General features: G+C 36.0%; 2 protein-coding genes across 3 annotated transcripts in view; one reads left to right on the top strand and one right to left on the bottom strand.

The window, feature by feature from the left end:
* Positions 1-13,071, top strand: part of LOC129899054 (alpha-mannosidase I MNS4) — a 33,201-nt gene extending 20,130 nt beyond the window's left edge. Inside the window, exons 10-17 of one of the 2 annotated variants that reach the window (XM_055973831.1) lie at positions 2,305-2,393; positions 2,915-2,996; positions 3,121-3,234; positions 3,937-4,016; positions 7,289-7,424; positions 9,560-9,630; positions 9,865-10,096; positions 12,172-13,071. In XM_055973831.1, coding sequence (XP_055829806.1) covers positions 2,305-2,393; positions 2,915-2,996; positions 3,121-3,234; positions 3,937-4,016; positions 7,289-7,424; positions 9,560-9,630; positions 9,865-10,096; positions 12,172-12,414 — 1,047 coding nt within the window. In that variant the 3' untranslated portion in view covers positions 12,415-13,071. Of the gene's footprint in view, positions 1-2,304; positions 2,394-2,914; positions 2,997-3,120; positions 3,235-3,936; positions 4,017-7,288; positions 7,425-9,559; positions 9,631-9,864; positions 10,112-12,171 lie in introns of both variants that reach the window. The other variant, XM_055973830.1, reaches the window with a different exon arrangement.
* Positions 13,072-16,532: 3,461 nt separating this feature from the next.
* Positions 16,533-17,177, bottom strand: LOC129900020 (secreted RxLR effector protein 161-like). The gene has a single exon (XM_055975009.1). It carries the CDS (start codon positions 17,175-17,177, stop codon positions 16,533-16,535), a length of 645 nt encoding a protein of 214 aa, XP_055830984.1.
* Positions 17,178-17,508: the final 331 nt, after the last annotated feature.

Raw genomic sequence — 17,508 nt, 5'->3', positions numbered from 1 at the left:
CTAGCAAGGGAATCAACCAAAAGTTTAAACTGTGGATAAGCATTACCGAGAGGCACATTTAGGATAGGAAGTAAGATAAAATGTTTACATGGAATTTTGACCCCCCATGAGAAGAATGAAATTGAAGTTAGAATAGACGGAATTTCGGTGTGTAAATGCAAACAACCAGACATCGACACTCAGTGTTCTAGGAGAATGGTATGACAGATGAAGATGTAATATGTAGAATTAAAATAGGATAGCTGAAATGGGGAGGAGGTATGGGAATGTCATGTGATGGAAAGTTCTATAGAGCGGTTGTGAAACCAACATTATTATAGAGTGAATGTTTAGCTTCATTAGAAGTGCAGATGTTTAAGAAAATGTGCTTTCATATAATATTGGACTACATTTGATATAAAACAGTATTAGACGAGATTAGAAATGATCACATCTGTCAACAGTACAAGTAGCAACAACAACAACAACATACCCAGTATGTTCCCACAAGTGGGTCTGGGTAGGGTGGGTGTACGCAAACCTTACCTCTACCTTTGTGGGGTAGAGAGGCTATTTCCAAGACTAAAGTACAAGTAGCACATATAGAGAATAAAATAAGAGTATCAATTGAGATGGTCTGGCCATGTTGCAAAATCAAATGCACTGATCTGTAAGTGTGTCACTATGAGAATTCAATGTGTTATATGGAGACGAGTAGACCTAAATCATATGGAGGAATTTGTCTCTAAAGACCTACAATTTCTAGGGATGCAAACTTAGCAAAGAATAATCACAATGAAAAAAGAAAAGATCCATATACATAATAACAATTAGGTGGGGTCGAGGCTTAGTCATGTGATACACCTATAATAGATTCGGTCTTTGCTCGGAGTTCTTTTTAGTTTGTTTATATATCTGTGCGTTAATGTCTGAATAAGCGTGAGATTTAGAGAACCTTTATTGAGAACCCCTGATGTGCCATAAAAGACAAGTTATTGAGCATTTGGATTGAAACAGGACCCACATAGATGACAGAGCAGAATGAATAAAGCAGATTCATATGACTGACCTTTACTAGTTTAGGGTGGAGGCATAGTTGTTGTGCTCAGTTTAGTGGTGAATTATCAATTCTATTATCTTGTGTATGTTTCTTAAAAGTTTATCTTGTCTATTTTTTAACATTCATACCGTTAAATTTAAGGAAAAAAAACTTTTTCATCTTGATTGCCTTTTTGATGATTCCTTATGACTATCCATGTGAAATGAATTATGTACATAAGGAAACTAGAAAATGATAATAACTTTGGGTATTACCATGATTAGAGGGTGTTTAGGTAAGCTTATAAGTCGGACAAACTAATTAATAAGCATTTTTTGGCTTACCTATGCATTTGGTGAACACCAAAAGTTATTATTGGCCAAGTTCTTAAAAATAAGCAAAGCCATAAGTTGGTCACCCCCAACGTATGTATTTTCAGCTTATGAACACTTTTGGTCCTCCATTGATCCTTCTTCATGTAAAGATACTTTTAAATCTACATTTTTTATATATAGCTTCAAGGTTATTTCAGTCATTTTAACGGAAAAAAAAATACTTCTCAGCTCTTTTATATTAAACACACCTACGACTTATCATCAGTTTCAGCAGTTCTATCCAAAAAATGTAATCATTTATTAATAAAATCAGTTCCAGAACTAAAAGTGCTTTTAGCACTCGATACTTATCAATTACTTTTAATCAGCTAACCCAAACGGGCTCTTAGTTACTAATCTCGGTCTTATCTGTATTTACGTTGAACTCAATGATAGTACTCATTCTTTGGACCTAGTTTAACACTAGTATCATCTCTTATTGAAACAAATTTGAAGTTGGAAAAACAATGAACAATTTTAGATTATTAGTTTCAAAAAAATGAATAATTTCAGATTACGTTGGCAGAAATCTAGAGTTGCATGTGTTTTACTATTGGGCAGATGGGAAGCTGTATTAAGAAAGGATCTCCTTGCACTTCCCTGGGAGTGGAGGGGGATGCCGGAGAGGAAAGGAAAGGAAATGATGTTGATAGGATGGTTATTTTCTGACATCTACCTCTAGGAAATTTGGCTATGACATGGTTGATGAGATCAGACAATATTGTTACTATCATCTACGGACTACCTTTGTTTCAAAAACTTTTTTGTTGGCATTATTGTTGTCTTGTAATTGACAACTGGAAGTTTATTTGCTTCTTTGATTTTAACACACTGTCTGAAGTCCTATATATGATTTGTATGTATATTATGGTTTACTTTATCCTAACCTACTCATTCACATTTTTAATTCAGGCTTATTTGCTATTTGGGGATGAAGAATATCTTTTCATCTTCCAGGAAGCTTACAAAGCTGCTATGAACTATCTCTTTAATGATCCTTGGCAAGTAATCTTCCTTTTAAGGCTTGAATTCACTACAGAGAAAACCCTGTGTCTATATAGCATTGCTGTTGAAATTCAAGACAACTAATATAGTCATTGTTTAGGAAGTATATCGATTCAGAACTTGTCTAGATTTGTTTAGTTTGACTATGAATACGTCTTGTAGCATATTTCATAGGATAGTTTAGAATAGTCTCTACTTAATTGTAAAAGAACAATTACTTCCATTATTTTACGCAGAAATAGAGAATTGCAACTCACTTTACTGTACATAGACTAAGGCTCCTATATAGGAAGCCTATCACTTTATTGTACATAGACTAAGGTTTCCTATATAGGAAGTAGGAAGCCTCCTTGTTGAGTCAATAATCAATTCAAGACAATATTTTCCTTGTACCCTCTCATTTTACAAGTTGGTATTCTACAATTCAAAGTCTTGTCTCACCCTGCACCAAGGTTTAATTTTGTATTCTTCTCTAGAACTAAAAGTTCTATGCAAATTTATCTTTTTCAATATGTAGGTATGTAGAGGTAAATATGAATTCTGCTGCCCTTGTCTGGCCTTTATTTAACAGCTTACAGGCTTTCTGGCCAGGTCTTCAGGTAATTTGCTTATGCAGATATTTCATACCCAAGCAAACGATTTCTTTTAATCGTTAGCAAACTAACTTTTTTCCTTCAAATGTTAATTCATAGACGGAACTAAATTTTGTGTATTTGTTGAAAGGTTCTAGCAGGGGATATTGAGCCTGCCATTAGAACACATGCTGCCTTCTTCAGCGTCTGGAGAAGATATGGGTTTACCCCAGAGGGTTTCAATCTAGCTACGCTCAGTGTTCAAGTACTTACTGTTGTCTAAATTCTTTTGATATCTGAAGTTTGTTTAATTGCTAGTTCTTTGATTGATGCCCTACTGTATGTAAATTGATAGAGTTAGGCAGTACCTTTTAGAATGAAATTGTAATGGTTTGACCTTATATGCGCTTAAAAGAAAACCTTCCTTTGTATCGTTCGGTTACCCAACTTAGCCAGTATTGCCAGCAAAAATATAAGGTTAAAAGGTTTTATTTGCCCAACTTTATCAAGATGCCTATGATCATTCTCAAAAAATGAAAAAAAAAAAACACTTTATCAAGATGCCTTTGTTTCATACATCAATAAATTTTATTTGCCCAACTTTATTGAGATGTCTGTTGTCTTTGTCTCATACAACTTTTTTTCAATTGGGCCATTCTGTAGGACACTTGATCGTTATTTTAGCAAGTATTTTTCAGATAAAGTTAGTCATATTTAAGATTAAAAATGGTTGGATTGTTTTAGGGATAGGTCATTTCGTATTGCTGTTAAATATAAGCAGCCAGGCTAACACAATCTTTTTTCGATTTCCCCGGTCTCTTTTTTCATTGAGCTTGTTCCTTCTGTTGTCGCTCCTTGTGCCGCCTGAGCACCTGATTTTTGTTGCGAGGTCTTTTTAGGAGTGGTTTATTTTCTATGCTATTGCTATCTTACCTCAATTTTATTTTGTTGTTTACTTACATTGTAGCAAGGCCAGAAAAGCTATCCTCTGCGTCCTGAATTGATTGAGAGCACATATTGGCTGTACAAAGCTACCAGAGATCCTAGGTCTGCTTGTTTGCTCTTGATGTTTTTTTTTATGCCTACCTTTTTCATTAGCTAATTGAACTCATAACTCATTGGCTGATTGGCACTGCCATTTTAATAGGCTTATATCATGTGAAGGCTAAAATTTTAGGCATGTGCAATTGGATATCCGAGTTACCTTTCTTGCATGAGATTAACATCTATTAGTCCATAGAAGCATGCTCATCACTTATTATTAGTTTTCTTTATTCCAGAAAAATCCAGACGAAGATTCCCTATAAATAAGTATTCCTAATTTCCTATAGGCAGCCCTTGTAGAGTTTCAGATCTGTGATCTTTGATTTCACCAAAGTATTTGTGACAATTTGTTATAGCCTGCATGTTGAATTTGAATGTGTATGAAAGTAACCTCACAAATTAAGATTTACGACTTATCTGAGGCACCAATGAGGTCCAAGTAGATACATAGAAAAAACTCAAGCTCCCACAAAAGGAAGGGAAGTTGGGTCAGTCAAGTAAAGTGTCTATGCCGTATACATCCAGCATGAAGCCAAAAGAGTTCAAACATCTGTATTTCATCCATGGTTCTGCTTTATCTTCAAAGCATCTCTGATCTCTATTTTTATTTTTCTGTCGAAAGGACCAAAAATGCAGGCTGGTGTCCGTGATCTTTGATTTCGCCAAAGTAGTTGTGACAATTTGTTACAGCCTGCATCTTGAATCTGGATTTGTATGAAGTAACCCCACAAATTAGGATTTATTTTTTCTTATCAGAGGCACCCAAGAGATCCAAATAGATACATAGGACAAACTCAAGCTCCCACAAAAGGAAAGGAGTCGGGCAAGTCAAAGAAAGTGTCTATGTCGTATACATCCAGCATAAGCACAACAACTGACATACCCAGTGTAATCCCACATGTGGAGTTTGGGGAGGATGGTGTGTACGCAGCCTTATGCCTACCTTGTGAAGGTAGAAAGGTTGTTTCCGATAAACCCTCGGCTCACGTATATATCCAGCATGCTACACAAAAAAGCCAAAAGAGCTCAAACATCACTGATCTCTGATTTCCTTGTCTTTCCTAAGGACCAAAAGTGTAGGCATCAATATTGTCCTCCAAATCAGTTTTTCCTTTCACCTTCCTTCCTAAGGACCAAAAAGGCCAGGCTGATGTAGTCATCCAAACACTTTTATCTTCCTTTCACCTCCCTTTCTGCCCAGCTTATCATGGTCTCTTTAATGGTCCTTGGGATTACCCAGCATACCCCAAACAGTGTCAAACCATACTCTACTGCTGCTTGGCTATCTGGCAATGTTATAATTGGTGGTTCACATGCCTTACACATGAAGAATTCAGTACAGATGGCTATGCCCCTTTTCTGGAGATTTGAGTGAGTTAAGCAGGCTTCAGGTGTTGCAATCCAGCAAAAACTGGCACTTTGGAGGGACCCTGGTCTTCCAAATGATCTTCATTTGACCATTATCATTTGCCGTTTGCTGATGAAGTTAATCTACTATAGCCTGACTTAACAGAATACGCTCCACTGTTATTGTCCTTCCCTATTTGCTTGTCTAGTTCCAGATAGATTCTGTCTCCTTCCAGCTTTGTAGGCAGCTGAACATCTCTGCTATATCGCAACCTTCAAAATGCCTTCTGAATGACAATTCCAGCCATTTTGAGACCATCAAAGTGTGACACTGTTCTCTCTTCTCCATGCAAAACTTCATAAATCCAAAAACTCATCCTTCAAGGGAATGTTGTCCATTTAAAGTATCATGCCAGAATTGCAACTTTTTCTCATTGCCAATAGAGAAGCTAATGTGTGGTAAATTGGTCCCTTAACTTTCTGATATTCTTCTTAACTCCCACTCCATATGTTTTTATCACAGGCTTTGTAAACGAAAATCCTCTACACTAATATTAAGCGTTGATTACTTGTTGAATCTTCTGATTCCAAGTTATATCAGTCATTTAAGCAGCAGGCTCTTGTTATTAGGCCAAGTTTCTTATTACCCACTCCACACTGCTTGCTGTTTTGTCCACCTTGCTATTCTGGAGGGAAGTAGTTTTCTCACTGTGCCCCTCCCACCAAAAGTTTCTCCTTCACTTATCAAGCTGTTAGAGTGGGTAAAAGTCCCGCATTGGTTGGGGAATGGACTAGTGGTCTGCTTATATGGACTTGGTCAATCCTCCCCCCATGAGCTAGCTTTTGGAGTTGAGTTAGGCCCAAGTGCCATATCTTTATATGGTATCAAAGCCAGGTCCATCTCCGTTTGGGCTTCCGGTCCACACTCAACGCTCCAGATGGGCTTGGGTATGAAGGGGTCGTGTTAAAGTGGGTAAAAGTCCTACATTGGTTGGGGAATGGACTAGTGGTCTGCTTATATGGACTTGGGCAATCTTCCCTTCATGAGCTAGCTTTTGGGGTTGAATTAGGTCCAGGTGCCATATCTTTACACAAGCCTTCTCTCATATGTCAGCAGACTTTTGGGGACAGCATTCATGAGTGTGATTCCCCTCCCAGAGTTATGTATGTCTCTTTTTAATTGCTAGCTTCTTCTCAAACTTCTTTGACCATTTCGGATACCCTCATTCATATTCTTTGCTCCCAGATGATATGTCATGAAGCAAGCTTAAGTAAACTCACTAAGTCACTGGGTATGTCAAAAAGCGAGCTTAAGTTCTCAGGTTTTACATTGTAAATACCAAGTGCAAGTAGCAGCAGACTGTCTGCAACAATGCGTTTGAAGTTATAAAAGAACGATGAACGTTCCTTGTTCCATTAGTATAGTTGAATGTTTCTTAACACTTGAGTTTTTCATGTAATGCATGTCTTAGCTGTGCTCAATTTATCATTTTCTAATCGAGGTAAATTTAACTTGTTGCCAACTATGTCTCAGTCATACACAATTTAGGGTTGGCTATATGAACTGACCATGTTTCTTCATTTAAATCATCTTAGACCAACCGTATACAATATAAAATAATCATAAATTAATTAAATGTTATGACCATAAATACTTTCCCATGCTTGTCAAAATTAATTTGCTTCCAGTTCTCCAAAAATAAAAAGGAGATTCCAGAAAGGATGTGAGAACGATTAATGACTATGCACTGTCTGAGTAAGCTGCATGGTCATTGGGTACGGCCTGAAAACTTCGATCAAGGATTTAAAACTCTCTTTCTTTCTTCATTGAATGCTGTCGCTTCATGGGCAGCAATTTAATCAACACACACAGACTAAGGTTTAGAGCCTTAATTTTCTTCTTATTTACATTAAATCATTTGATGTAGGTATCTTGATACTGGAAGGGATATGCTTGCTAGCTTGCAATATGGTGCTCGATGCACTTGCGGATATTGTCATATATCTGATGTTGAATTTCACAAACAAGAAGATCACATGGAGAGCTTCTTCTTGGCAGAAACTGTAAGGAACAAGGCACAGTTTTATTTGACCATGTTCTATCTGTGGTATATAAGTTTATTTCTGTGTTTCGTCTAGACGATATGATATGATTATGAGGGACTACTTGAATATATACTATCCTGTCGCTACTCTCTACTCCTGGGTATTATGAAGAGATAAAACATTGGAAAAAGTAGTACAAAAAATATTCCTCAGTTTCAACAATTTAGCGTCGTGTCACGGACGTAGACTTCAACTAAGACTTCCGTGCGGCATTTGACAACTTACTCACGAATCTTTCACGATCTTGTAAGCTCAAGTAAGCCTTTAAGACTAGATCGCTAAGGGAACGCTAGATTGTAAGAAAGACAAGAGAGTTTTTATGAAGAAGGCTTTTGTATTGCTTTTTGGAAGAATGCTTGATTGCTTGATGATTTGCTACAAATGAATGTCCCCTCTATTTATACTACTCCTTAGGGGCTTAAGTGTAAATAAAAATTACTACACAAGTCCTTCCATATTTACAAACTAATCCCTCTTCTAAATTTCTCTACACAACTAGAAGATTCTAAGGACTTTCCATGCAAATCCATGGAATTCTAAAGTCTTTCAAGGAAATTCTTCACATGTCTCTACAACCTTCCACTATGGACTAGCATTTTTCCTATGTAAGGCTTCCACAAGGGCAACTTTGTGACATGTGGCACTTATGTGGCGTGATGATGTGGCGAGTCATCACAGTCGGCTATATAAATCCTCATTTACCATGTTTCCTCATTTATATGAGGATCATGAATTGACAAGTTTTATGTTGGCTTCCAGCCTACTCCAACCCTCCTCCTTTATCCGGGTTTGGGACCAACAAGTGTGAACAAGGTCACATAGGTGGAGTTAAAAAGTAAAAGTACAAGAAAATAAAATTTTCATTTGTTGTTGAATTATTTCTTAATTTCAATTTTAGTCCTTTTATAAGTGCACAAATGTTTTACTTTGAATTTGTGTGTCAAGCATCTTTAGTCCTTTTGCAGCAAAATTCAGCCAAATTGACGAAAACTAGTAGCCCCTCCAGCCTCTCTGATTCTCCAGGCCTTCTACTGCCTCCTTACCCTATAAACCTTGGCTTACACCCTGCAATCTTGACACCAAAACCTGCAAAACGTTGTTGTGAAAGCTCGTGCACTTAGGGTGGCATTGATGTTTAAAGTAGGGTTGGGTTGCCCATCTTTTAGGCATCTATCTTAGTGATATAATTAAGGCAATTATCATTTCTCTTGTTATTTCTACAGTGATCCTTGAAAAGTCATTAAGGGACAGCAAAATCAAGGATACCATATCCAGTACTCTAGTCTGTGGACCTAATATTGTAGACGATTAATGCCTGTTGTTAGTCATCTAAAGCAGTTTCTGTTGACTTAAAATACTAGGTTGAGGTGCTTAACTTTTCTTTTTGATTGTAAACATGTTCCGTGTCCTAACTAGAAATCTACTATTCTTTCTTTATATAGTTAACTAACTAGACTAGCTAAATTGTAGTCATGTTTAGACTGAAAACTTTTTTCTTTCTTGGTTGTGTGCGTACACACTTATCTTTTGTTAACTACTCACTGTTTTTGATGTAAAGGGTAATAAATTTCATTAAAGAGTACCAAGAAGGTACAAGAAAGAGTACAAACTTGAAAATTTCCTTCTACATGTTGAAGGAATGCAAAAGATTGAACATAGAGTTTATATCGGATGCAATATTCTTCCTACACCCTAAGTATAGAGTTTTCAAACATCTAGAATTAACATGAAGTATGTTGTCCCTCCTATCATTAAAACATCTTTTATTCCTTTACCATGATTAAACTACTCACTGTTTTGATGAGTAAAGATGACGTGTTATGGATGATAGTGAGGTTGATCTTATCATCTGATCTTAGTTTAGTACAAGAGAAGTAACCTTCTGGTGTTTATGTCTTATTACTTTTATTTATCTATGAAAAAAAGAAACAAAAGTAATGTTTATTATATTTGAGACTGCTCTCACGTAGAAGTGTTATCTTCATTGACCTGAAAAAATGCATGATTATTATTGACAATCATCTGTAACAAATCTATGTTTCTATCTATCTGTCCATCTATCGATCTAATTGATATTCTACTCTTTTTATCAGGTTAAATATTTGTGGCTTCTTTTTGATTTAGCTGCTGGTCCAGATAACCTGGTTGAAAATGGCCCGTATAAGTAAAACATCTATGGCATTCTTCGTATTCATTATCTTGCATTTCTTTAATGCTTTTTGTGCTTCCCATCCTCCTCTATCCACGCAAAGGAAAAAAGAGCTATATCCAAGGGAAAAAGAAGAAAACTCACCACTTTCTGTTCCAGTTCCTCTATTTTTTTATTCACCATCATCCTTTCCCAACAGAGATGTTTTCACTCGTAATATTTGGCTGTTTTTGTTTTTTTTCTTAAAAGGTATATCTTCAGCACAGAAGGCCATTTATTGCCTGCAACTCCTCAAATATCCTTAGTACGTGAGCATTGTTCATACTTCGGAGCATATTGTAGGAACAGCAATTTGAGACTGAAAACTCATTCACCTGAGAGTGCAGAAACTAATTCCAGTGGCTCTGAAACACGGCATGCAGATTCCAGTTTCTTATCAAGCTCCAGTTATCAAAGTTCCCCACCTGTCTCTGGTTTGAAGGTCAGAAATTTAATGGTAAAGGTTTTTATCACCATTAAAAGTTCGGTTCAATCATTTACAATTTCCTAACATGAGATTCTCCTTGTTTGATTCAGTTTAGCTAATAAGCATGAAAGTCTGGCGAAAAGTTGGACGTAAGTCTTAGGTCTTTTTGTGAGATCCAAGTTGCAAGGCACTGTCACTTCCTTGATAGGATTCCAAATTTTGTACAGCTTTCTCTTCAAGTTGTAAATTTGCAAGCTGAAGTTCTTAAGATTGCATCAAATATGTTCAGTCTAATACTTCCTCTGTCCCATTTTATATGGCATACTTCCTTTTTCGTCTGTCCCAAAAATGATATATCTCTTTATATTTAGAAAAAAGATTAGCTTTAAACTTTCATTTTACTCTTAATGAGATGATTTATACCCACACAATTGTCTATGTCTTGATTTAGACCACAAGTTTCAAAAACAATTCTCTCTCTTATGCGCCATCTGATACTTGTATCCTTCTGGGACTTCATCGATTTGGTAATCTTCAAATCCTTGGTACTTGTTTCCTTTAACCATCTTCAGTCCTCCTTTAGTTTTGCTTCGTAATCTGCACTGGAATCTTCTTCCTTGACTTTATTTATTGGCAGCTTTCTTTTATTCCCTTCCATCTTTATTGCTGGAAAGATTTGATATATTTAAAGTCCTTCCTTGTTGGCAAAACTTCTTTTAATTCCGCTTGACTTACTTCATAATTGAGCAAGTCGACTTTCCGTACTTGACTTGCTTCATATATTTTGAAGGGCTCGAGAGTTTAGTGTTACGTGACAAAGGTTCTCTTTTGTCTGATTTGTACTTTTGGTGTAAACAGAAAGTACCATTTGTATAGATGTTAGATTCTTTGGAGGCTTAAGGTTTTAGTTGTGTCATACTGTGGTGAAATATAACACTAACTTGGCATATATCATAGGTAGACACTTGGATATAACAAATGAAAATTAGAATTATTTTTCAGAATAGGTACGCATTCATATTCCTGGATGTTACTCTCCAGGGAGAAGATGATACTAGCTCATGACAAATTCCTATAAACTGCCAATTTCTCTAGTTATTGGTAGCTCACATTTTTCCTTTTTATAGTTAGCACGATCTTCAGAAATTCAGAATAAAAAATCGGCATACTCCTATATTATGTACTAATGAAACAAGCTCACAGTCAAAAAGGGGGAGGGGAACCTTGCTTGCAAATTTCAGGTTGGACTAAATTCCCAATGTTCTTTAGTAGCAGGGAGCTTGGATGTATTTCATACGCCTACCTAAATTACCATGTTAAGGTCCCTAGTTTCGGATTGAGTCGCTGGACGATTAACTGGAAAGTCAGGCCCAACACTCAGGTCTAAGCCCTTGTTCTTGTTCCTTGACCTGCCTATGATTGTTGAATTTTGCAATTCATTCAGGGAATTGCAGACCTGGAACTTGTTCGAGAAAATTCCAAATCTCTGTGACTTGATAAAATCCAACTTGTTTTATTAATAACGTCAACTTTCTTAAATAGAGGTTTACAGTAGCAAGAGTCCTAACAAATTAGAAATAGCAAAAGTCCTATAACACTGAAATAGTGAGTCCTAATCCACTCAGAGAAGTTTTATTCGACTAACAAAATAATTCAGAAAATACTAATTATTATCTGTCCTATTAATTCTCACGTGTAGAATATTGATTCCCAACAAACACAGCAATAACATACCATTTGTAGTAACTGTTTTTCCTTCTGATCATAAGCTCAAGGTCTCACGGTTTCTTTCTTGCTGGAATTTTGAAATTTGTAAAAGAATGGAAAGTAACTTTATTGATCTAAATGTGTTAAATCCTTTGGATGTGCTAAATGGAAGATTTCACATAAAATGGGGAGAAACTCCACATACTGTACCTTGATTCTATTTTATATGGATACCATGGCTACTGATATTCCCCTTGCTTTTGCCCCCCCCCCCCCCCAAAAAAAAAAAAAAAAAAAACAAAAAAAAGAACTAGCGAGATTTCAATTGGACTAAAAGATTCATTTTCACTCACTATGCTGAGGAAGATTTGTTTTTATGACAGGGACTCTGTCCAGGCCTAACCTATGGACAAAGGTTTGGTATATCATTCATGGCTCCAATGGAGCCAAGTAGTGAAGATGAAAATTCAAGCCAAAGGGAGACAACTGAAGTTCAGAGCCATTCAGTTGAGCTGATTTCAAACCCCGATCCTGAAGTTCCCCTATCGGGTCCTCATAATGATCATGACAATGGCCCGGCTCGTGCGCCCCAAGAAGAAAGTCCCTCTTCTAAACATAAAAGATGATTGGCGACAACCTGTAATGGATTTTAGCCTTTTCCAGTGTGCTGTCTGTTTAAGGACTTCTCAGAGTTGGTCATGATCTTCAAGGTCCTGGAAACTGCAGTCTGGGTTTTGCAAGTATATGGCGATTTGACTGATACCTGTTGGGACTAGAAGATGGTATTTGTTGCAAGTGCTCAATCGTGATTCTTAAATGGTTATTAGGACACATACAGTCATATCCATCTTATACATAGAGCTGGTATCTTGCAAGAACGTTGGAATCAGCTGGTGACTTAAAATGTCTAACAAGGTATACCATGTTTGCTAACCTATTAAATGTTGGGACGAATTGGGCAAGACTGAATTTTTGGTGATCCAGATCAGAGACAGGATGAGAGAGTAATCAATTTTTGTGCATTTAAATATTGCTTACACAAGGTATCGAGTCTCTTATTTTCTCCAAACAATTTAGTTATAGTTTGCCCGATTTCGTGTTGTAATATATTTATCGAATGGACACCATTTTTAGAGTACTTTGGACCACAGGTTTTCTGGTTCTATAGTGCTGCAAATTTGGAATTGTTGATACTTATATCTGAGTCTTAGCTCAAAATTAACTTACTGATTAAACAAGCCAGTTCCAGCTTGTGAATAATAGATTTGAGTTTTAAATTATAAGGCTCGACTGTACAGTGTCCTTGAATTTTATGTCTATAATTTGCTTCATTTCTGGATATTTTATTGATATGCAATGCGATGAGCATTTGAAGAAAAATTGTTGAATTTCTGTTAGTTAGTTATCACTGTGTCAGTTAGTTAGCCATTAGTGTGTCATTGCATTGTTGTCAGTCAAGTGAGCTGCACAATCAGTTAGTTGGTTAATTAGTTGGTTAACTGCTGTCAATAATGACCTGTCAATTGGAGTTCGTTAGTAGGATATTTTGAAGCTCAAATGTGTGTATATAGATCAACAAGATGTACAATTGAGAATTAAGATCAATAAAATTTTCCCTCTTCTTTCTGAGTTTCCTTTCTCCGAGCTTATCAATAGATGATTGAGATCATCTACTCAGTGTTTCACATGGTATCAGAGCTAGCTAAGCTGGCCATAGAGAAGAGGACTTGAGACGAAGAAGACAACAATGGCTACTCTAAAAATAGATCAGAATGATCCTCTTTACATAGGTCCATCGGATGTCTTAGGAGCTATGATGATTCCTATCAAGCTGATTGGATCTAAGAACTACGGAATGTGGAGTAGATCGATGAGAATTGCGCTTTTGGGAAAAAGGAATATGGTTTTGTGACTGGAGCATTTAGCAAAAGCTTGTACAAAGATGAATTACACGAACAATGGGAAACTTGTAATGCCATTGTTCTATCATGGCTAATGAGTATAGTTAGTGAGGAACTTCTAAATGGAATTGTGTATGCCACAAGTGCTTACACAGTTTGGGAAGATTTAAAGAAGTGCTTTGACAAGGTGAATCGAATGAGGATCTATCAACTGTAGAGGGAGATCAACACACTTTCACAAGGTATTGATTTTGTTTCAACTTATTTCACTAAATTGAAGAATCTGTGGGGAGAATTTGATGCCTTAGTGCTCTCACCAAGTTGTGGTGTCCCAAATCTAAAGAGTATTCAGATCATCTATACCAGTTGAGGTTAATTCAGTTTCTAAGTGGGCTAAATGAATCATATGAACAAGCACATAGGCAGATCTTATTGAAAGGCATCACTCCAACTATAAACCAAGCATATGATATGATAATAGAAGATGAAATCCAGCATTCAGCTTGTGTAGTTACTGTGAGTGAAAAATCTGATCCTATTGCCATGCAAGTTAACAGAAGTCAAGATTATAACTCTGGAAATTAAAACTATAGAGGCAGAAAATGTGAATATTGCAATTTTACTGGTCACACTAAGGAGAGTTGTTACAAACTAATTGGATACCCTGCTAATCGAAAACATAGAAAGAAATATGGTTATAATAATAGTAACTCTAAGAGTCTATCTAGCTATATTGCACCTGGAGGACACAACAATCAAGGATATGGAAATACTGGTAATCATGGAACTAATAATTCTTACAATGAACAACACTTAGCTAACAACATTGCTAGAGATCAATTGGATCAGACTCAAATAGCTTCAACAAGTCATGAAGTGAACAATGCCTTTGTTGCCAAATCACACGGATTCATTGATGGAGAATATAAATAGATAATGGACTTGCTGAATAAGGATACTAAGAAGATGAAACAGGTCAATATGATAGGTATGGCTACTTGTTTATCATTCAATATTTTTTCAAGGAATTAGGTAGTAGACTATGGTGCTTCTCATCACATAATAGTAGATAGAAAATTATTGACAAACAATAGATGTATAGATAAGTCCCAAAGAGATCAGGTGAATTTACTAACAAGAGATAAGGTTAAGATATTTCACTTTGAAGATGCATGTTTTTTTGACAATGAAACTGTGAAAGAAGTAATGTTTGTTCCAGACTTCAAACTCAACCTGTTGTCAGTCTTCAAAATCACAAGACAGTTATCTTGTTTTGTTTTATTTTATCCTGACTTTGTATTTCATGACCTTTATAGTGGCAGGGTGAAGGAAATTGGTAAAGAATAAGGGAGTTTATATATTTTTACAAATGAGTGTAGAATAAAAAAAAGAGGTGGAGCTCAGAACCATCAGAAGATAGCTGCTGGAGTTTCCATGCAGGACTGTGATCTATGGCACAAAAGGCTAGGCCATCCTTCACCTTATGCCTTGAAGTGTTTACATTTGTTGCATAATAGCCAAAAAGATGCTTGAGGTTGGCCATTGGAGTTGAAGTTTTGGGAGCTTTAAGGAAGATCACATTTGCATATAGGCACCTATATTTTGTAGTATTTTGGGACGTGTATACAATTTATGGTTTGCTTGTGTATTTGTATTTATGTACGTATTTCTGAGAGTTGTAACTTAAAGATTGTTGCTTGTTTTGTAAATTTTGGGGTATGTACATTTCTAAATTTTATGAAGTACTAAATTACCCTTTGGAGTTAGAACATTTGAATGAAACATAAATTATCGTAATTCATGATTGTCTCGAAAGATATTTTTTAAAATAAAACTATTTTGAGAAGTTGCCCGTCCTAAATTGAAATTTTTATTTGATTTAATTGAGATGGAAAAAAAAAAATATTAAGTTGGCTAACAACTTACACCTTTCATTTTTTTTGATCATATAAATGGGCCTTACAGAAAGTTATAAATATATATATATATATTATGTTTTTTTATGTCACGAATTTAATACACGTTTTTTTTGTAGTAGCATCCTCCCTGGAGGGTCGCTACATGGAAAGAGTCCATAAGAACTGTTGTTCTCCAAGACTCCAACTCTAAGTCACTTAAGAGTAATAGGGTGTCTTTGTTATGCTTCAGTAATTCCCAAAAGTGACAAGTTTTTAGAAATAGCCAAAACTGCTATTTTGATGGGATATTCAGACACACAGAAAGACTATTTGTTGATGGATATACAGACAAAAAGGCTCTTTGTTAATAGAGATGTTATCTTTAAAGGGCACAGTTTTCCATTTGTATCTTCACAGATAGTTCAATAAGCAAAAAATGTCTTGTCTACCGATTGTTATGATGAACTTGAGCCCTTACACATACCACTGTAGAATTCTCAGCAAAAGAATGAGCAAAATCAAGGATTGTATTGATGATAACAAAAGAGTAAAAGTATCCTTTATATAAGAGTGAGTTGTAGAGTCCTAGGCTAACTAAACTTAGAGTTATACTACAATAAAAATACAATGAGATTAATTACAAATTAACTACTACACGTTCATAAAAGCAGCCTAGTCATAATTTGACTCTAACTTATCCAACAGTGAGTCCTACTATAACTTAACTCTTTTAGTAAGTCTTTGACATCCGTCAAGACTCCTATTAGTTGGACTATGTTATTCAACCCATTCCTTAGATTCATCTTGATCTGTATCTTCAACACTTCCCCTTAAGATAGTGAATGGTGGAATAGTTACTCCTAGCTTACTTCAAAAATTAGCAAAGACTTTCTTTGTCAATGCTTTTGTATGAATATCAACTAGTTGATCCTTGGAAGTCACAAACTAAGTAAGAAATTGACCTCTGGCCATCTTTTCTCGAACAAAATGATAGTCCATCTCAATATGTTTGGTTCTAGCATGCATAACTAGATTGACTTTCATGTACAAGGCACTCAAGTTATCACAATACAGTGTAGGAACTGACTTGAGGTACACCCCAAGATCATGAAGTAGATATGTGATCCATGTCATCTCTGCTGCAGTGAAGGCTAATGCTTTATACTCAGCTTCAACACTTGATCTTGGTACTGTGGTCTGTTTCTTGGAAGTCCATGAAATACAATTTGCACATAGGTAGATGCTATAACCTATAGTTGATCTCCTAGAAGTGGTGCAGCCTCTCCAATCGGCATTTGAATATCCATACAACCTATAAGGTGATTGTGAAATAATTCTAAGTCCAAAGTGTAGAGTACCTTTGATATACCTTAGAATCATTTTGACTCTTTGCAAATGTTCAATATTGGGACTTTGCATAAATTGGCTTGCTAGATTCACTGCATGAGTGATATCAGGTCTTGTGAGTGTCAAATATTGAAGACTCCCTACTATCATTCTATATAGAGAGGTATCTACAAGACTTCCCACAGCTTCATGTAAGCCATGCTTTTGAGCTAAAGAAGTAGCAACAATCTTTGCCAAAGTCATATCAGTCTTATCTAGTAACTCAGTAGCATACTTACTCTGACTTAAATGAATTCATCCTACAAAATACTTGACCTCTACTCCTAAAAATAAGTGTAAAGGACCAAGATACTTTATAGAAAACTCCTTCCCAAGTTGTAGAACCAACTCTGATACATGTAATGGATTACTTCCTGTTACAATAATGTCATCGACCTATAACAAGAGGAAAATTGTACCTTTGTGAGTTTGCAAAGTAAACAGGGAATGATCTGCCTTACTACAAAAGAACCCAAGATGTAATAGATGGATGCTAAACCTGTCAAACCAGGCTTTTGGTGCCTGTTTAAAACCA

Source organism: Solanum dulcamara, chromosome 8 (genome assembly GCF_947179165.1).
Source record: "Solanum dulcamara chromosome 8, daSolDulc1.2, whole genome shotgun sequence".
Taxonomy (NCBI): Eukaryota; Viridiplantae; Streptophyta; class Magnoliopsida; order Solanales; family Solanaceae; genus Solanum; species Solanum dulcamara.
The sequence above is the reverse complement of the archived record's forward strand: the minus strand, read 5'-3'. Positions and strand labels throughout refer to the sequence as shown.